Source organism: Clytia hemisphaerica, unplaced genomic scaffold, assembly GCF_902728285.1.
Source record: "Clytia hemisphaerica strain Z4C2 unplaced genomic scaffold, Clytia hemisphaerica genome assembly, whole genome shotgun sequence".
NCBI classification, from domain to species: Eukaryota; Metazoa; Cnidaria; class Hydrozoa; order Leptothecata; family Clytiidae; genus Clytia; species Clytia hemisphaerica.
In genome coordinates this window covers 226,829-231,093 of record NW_027103562.1, presented here as the reverse complement: position 1 = coordinate 231,093, position 4,265 = coordinate 226,829, and the positions used below count along the sequence as shown (strand labels likewise).

Genomic DNA, 4,265 nt, shown 5'->3' with positions numbered 1-4,265 from the left:
ATTCATATAGTGTCTGTGTAGGATTCTTTTGTCTGCGCTCAGCGCTCAGAAACTTATCAATTGCAATTTTTTGCGTCAAGTTTTCGCCATCAGGCTTTTTGCTAACAGGCCTAAATCCACTCAAGCCAACAGATTGAAACCTTCGTGTACAATGCCACAGCTTCCCTCCGGAATTTATAAAGTCACAACAAGCTGCTGGAGTATCAATTTTTCCAAGTATCCTATTAAGAAGTTTTAATACGATACTCTTAATTGATGCATTTAGGTCTGAGCTATCTAGCAGGTGGCCATAGATTGTAACTAGATCATCTGTTGCAGCAGCACCTTTGCATGCGTACGATGTAATATACTTTTGCAAATTTAATAGATCATGCCTGAGTGTCACAGTTGGCCATCCAGGATAATAAATGAGCTTTTACATTCATTACCATCCTAGAGTGGTCTCTGGGACCCTCATATCTTGGATGTTTGTTATCAGTAATAATAGGGTTAAAAGGATGCAATTCTTTTCCTGGTGTTTTTTTAGTTATAGGGTCTTCTTTTCCAAAATGAACTCTACAATATCTTGTTTTTGAGTCAACCCTTTTCTTTAAAAGGCAATAGTCGTTACACCTGTGTAATGCTACCCGATTTACAAGTAGAGGTACAATTCCCTAACTTTCTCGGGTGTGGTGCAATAATCAGACATTATCAAATTCAAAGGGTCAATCTTAGGAGGGTCTTGGGTACCTTCTGGTTTCGGCCATTTTTCTTTGTTTGGAATCCAGACTTGACTCTCGTCCTCAGCAGTGACTTGAGAACCACCTGCAGGGTGCATACTGACAAAACCAGGTGAAAAAATCCCAATGCTATCCTCTTCGTGTGTTTGCAGCCACCTATATAAAGCTTGAGCTTTTTCTTGGTCACTGGAAGGGCCATTAATATCAAGAGCTTGTTCAATATTTTTAGCATGGGTTTCAGCAAATATTAATCCATGGCTATGAATTTGACCCCTTGACTTGGCAAACTCAAAGCGGAACCAATAATCAGTTAAATCAAACAACTCTTTAGCCACGGTGTTGTAATAATTAATGGTTCGACTTTCAAAATATAAGGTTGCAATATGTAAGTTTTGTAGGACTGTTCTTCGCAGGAAATGCATGTCTGTATTCAATTTATTTAAAATGCCGTCATAGGTGTCTTCACATGTAGAGCTTAGATATTTAGCTAAAAGCTGTCTAAGGGGTGCCCAGTGTAATTCAGCCATACTATTTGTATGGAAGTAACTGGGAAGATCTCCTATTGAGTATCTTCTAAAAAAAAGTAATGCATCCAATTCTCTTTTACATCTATTCCAATATGGATCAGAATTGACAAGATTGGATCCCATTCTTATTATTTTTTTTGGAATTGAGTGATCATTATTATTGAAGCGCTCTTGCAATTCTTCAATGCTAATGTGACTATCAGTTAACTGTTGTGCGACTAAAAAGTTACCATTGTTTAAAGCTTTTTTACGCAAGGACAAATTGTATAAAAAAAATTTCAAAAAAGGATGCTTAGAGACACGATTATCTTTCTGGAAATAGATATGCTTAATCCATTCATCCAAGCCAACTGTTACCAAAGGCTTGTGAGTAAAATCGCAAGTAGCTCCTGTGAAGATTGACGGAAAGGCTTGAGCGAAGAAGCCTGGAGTCTTCAATTCGGATAAAGGTTCTTCGTCTGCATATTTCCAGTCTGCTAGAGCAAAAGTGTTTGCTATATCTTCACTTTCAGTTACATTTTTAACAATGGTTTTGATTTCTTCACTAACATCTTTAGGTTCTGCTGGTAATATGATACTTGATGATGTATAACTTTCATCCTCAGCAGAAAAAGGTACTTCAAATTGTGCAGGTGCTGGACCTTTCTCATTTTCAGGTATATCATTTTCCATAAATACAGTCTTTAATCCTGAATACATTTTCCTTTCTGTTGGCAAATCATTCAATCTTTCAACCATTATCTCAACATTATTATAGTAGGGGTTGGGAAAATGCACAAAATATTTGTTGGTCAAACGCATATTTTTATGGTCAGGTCCATCATATTTTCTTGTATTCGCTGCAGATGTGTTATAGCCGCCGTTTGGTATGCCAAAACATAAACATTTCAGTGCGTTTTCAACTGCTTTTCTTTTAACTGTATAATGCTTGGATTTCTGTTGTTTTTTGCCTCTACGTTTTAAAACCACAATGCATACTTCTTCAGGAAGTTTAGGCAATTGAGTGGCAATGGACATCCTCTGAGAGATGCTTACAGAATGCCCCTTTGAGGACATCATTCCATGTCTTAGCATGTGCACACGCATACAGACAGTTATTTTTGATATCAATGCTAGTTCAACAGTGGTGAGATTTTTCAAAGGATCCGGTATTGGTCCAAAATGCATGTTATTATGCCTTATAATATCATTCTTTGGGCCAAGATCACTTTCTGGGCTATCAATACCTGACCATTTTGCAGCCCTGAGCTCTTGATTATTATTTGGGCTAGAAATTTTTCCCTTTGAAATGTTGTTATCTTCACTATTTTTACCTTTAGGTTTTTTTGGTTTCCGCTTTCTTTTATCAACTAAACATTTTTGGCAAACATTATTTTTATTGAGTTTTACATTATTTATATTGACTAGACGATTATCTTTATTTTCAAACGATACATGAAAAAGTGGGTTTATTTCCTGGCAAACTGTGCACTTTACTAATTTGTGACTCATTTCCCCTTTTTCAAATTTCTGGATTGTTTTAAAGACTTCTGGATTATCATGGACTTCTGAGGAAGGATCTGTCACATTCTCAGTTGTAGATAATACACCAGTCTCAACTACATCATCAATCATTTTTGATATAATTTCGGAAATTTCATTGTCTCTAGTTTGAGATATTTTATTTTTCTCAGAATGTTGTTTATTGTAATCTGTTTTGTACTTTGCTTTGATTTGGTTTTTTGTATTTTTCATTTCGTTGTGCTGAGAAGATAAGTTTTGGTCTCTATTTGTAATTGAATTTTCATGATCATTTTTATTTTCATGTTTGTTTGGGTAAAAAAGTTTAATTACTGGCCTTTCAAGCAGATTTTTCAAGGGCAATCTCGATTTTCTGAATTTCTTTGGAATATGACTGTAATCTGATTGGGAATTGATAGAATGTGTTTTGAAATTAGGATTGTGAGGAAGAGTGTGCACTGTCAGGTGTGGCTTACTGGTTTCCCCAAATTAGCTTGATTTTTGGATTGATCATTGATAGTATTTTTTTTACTAAAAGTTTGACATGATTCAATAGTGAGAGGTATATTTGAATTTGAAATTAGGTCTTCTCTAATTTCAACTTTCCTTTTCTTCTGCTTAATTTCACTACGCATTATTTTTCTTCTTTTTCTAACAGCGGTGGTTGTTTCATTGTCAAATGGTGGTAAGAAGGGAACGCCGTATAAATCACATTCCTTTTTTAAAGATCTCTCTGTTCTATCTTTCTGATAGTTTTTTGATTTACTCACCATTTCAGTGTTTGAATGTTTTGAAGAAGGAGATGTTGCTAGCTTCATGGAAAAGTTTTTAGAACCATTGTCTTCCCTTACTTCTTTCCGCTTTGAAAATTCTATTACGAAATCTGCCTGTTCACAGTCGTCTTTCAAAGAGGACACTGGTTCAGGTGTGGTGACTATGACATTTTTAGATTTCTTGTAGATCAACAAATATGGTACAACTTTGTCATTAACATAACAACGAAAGAAAGGATTCGGAATGGGTTCAATCTTATTATCATTTGCAGAGTACCATACCTCTCCATGCTTTATAGCTGCAGTATAATGACCAGTATTAGGACTTTGACCATGGTGAAAAACAATTTTAAACAATTGCGTTTAAATCAAGGGTTCCTAACAGTATATTATGAAATTGCAATTCAACATTCAAGTTTGGAGCAATTTTGCCAGTCGCGAGAGTTTTCCTATCAAATTTGAAAATGCTTAATTGGATGATTAAATAATCTGAGACATGAAAAAGAGTTTTATTCTTTGTTGCATTTGTTCGAAACGGGCAGACATTACAGTCATATAACTCATCCATAAAATTTCCATGGGGATCATTGACAAGTTTTGATATTTCATTTTCAATTGAATGATTGTTAAAAGGATTAGGAAATTCGATGTGGCATGTGATGTCTTCTAGAGTTTGTTCTGATGGAATAAGACAATTTTGGCATAATATTGATTCAGTAAATGAAAGCCGGAATATGTTATTTTCA

At 35.1% G+C, this 4,265-nt stretch overlaps 1 protein-coding gene across 1 annotated transcript; it reads right to left on the bottom strand.

The window, feature by feature from the left end:
- Positions 1–408: 408 nt before the first annotated feature.
- On the bottom strand, positions 409–2,025 carry LOC136800608 (uncharacterized). Its single transcript, XM_067057255.1, has one exon. It carries the CDS (start codon positions 1,982–1,984, stop codon positions 632–634), a length of 1,353 nt encoding a protein of 450 aa, XP_066913356.1. The 5' UTR covers positions 1,985–2,025; the 3' UTR covers positions 409–631.
- Positions 2,026–4,265: the final 2,240 nt, after the last annotated feature.

Coding starts and splice junctions, on each gene's coding strand:
- LOC136800608 (XM_067057255.1), bottom strand. CDS start 1,984: ATGGTTGAAAGATTGAATGATTTGCCAACAGAAAGGAAAATGTATTCA.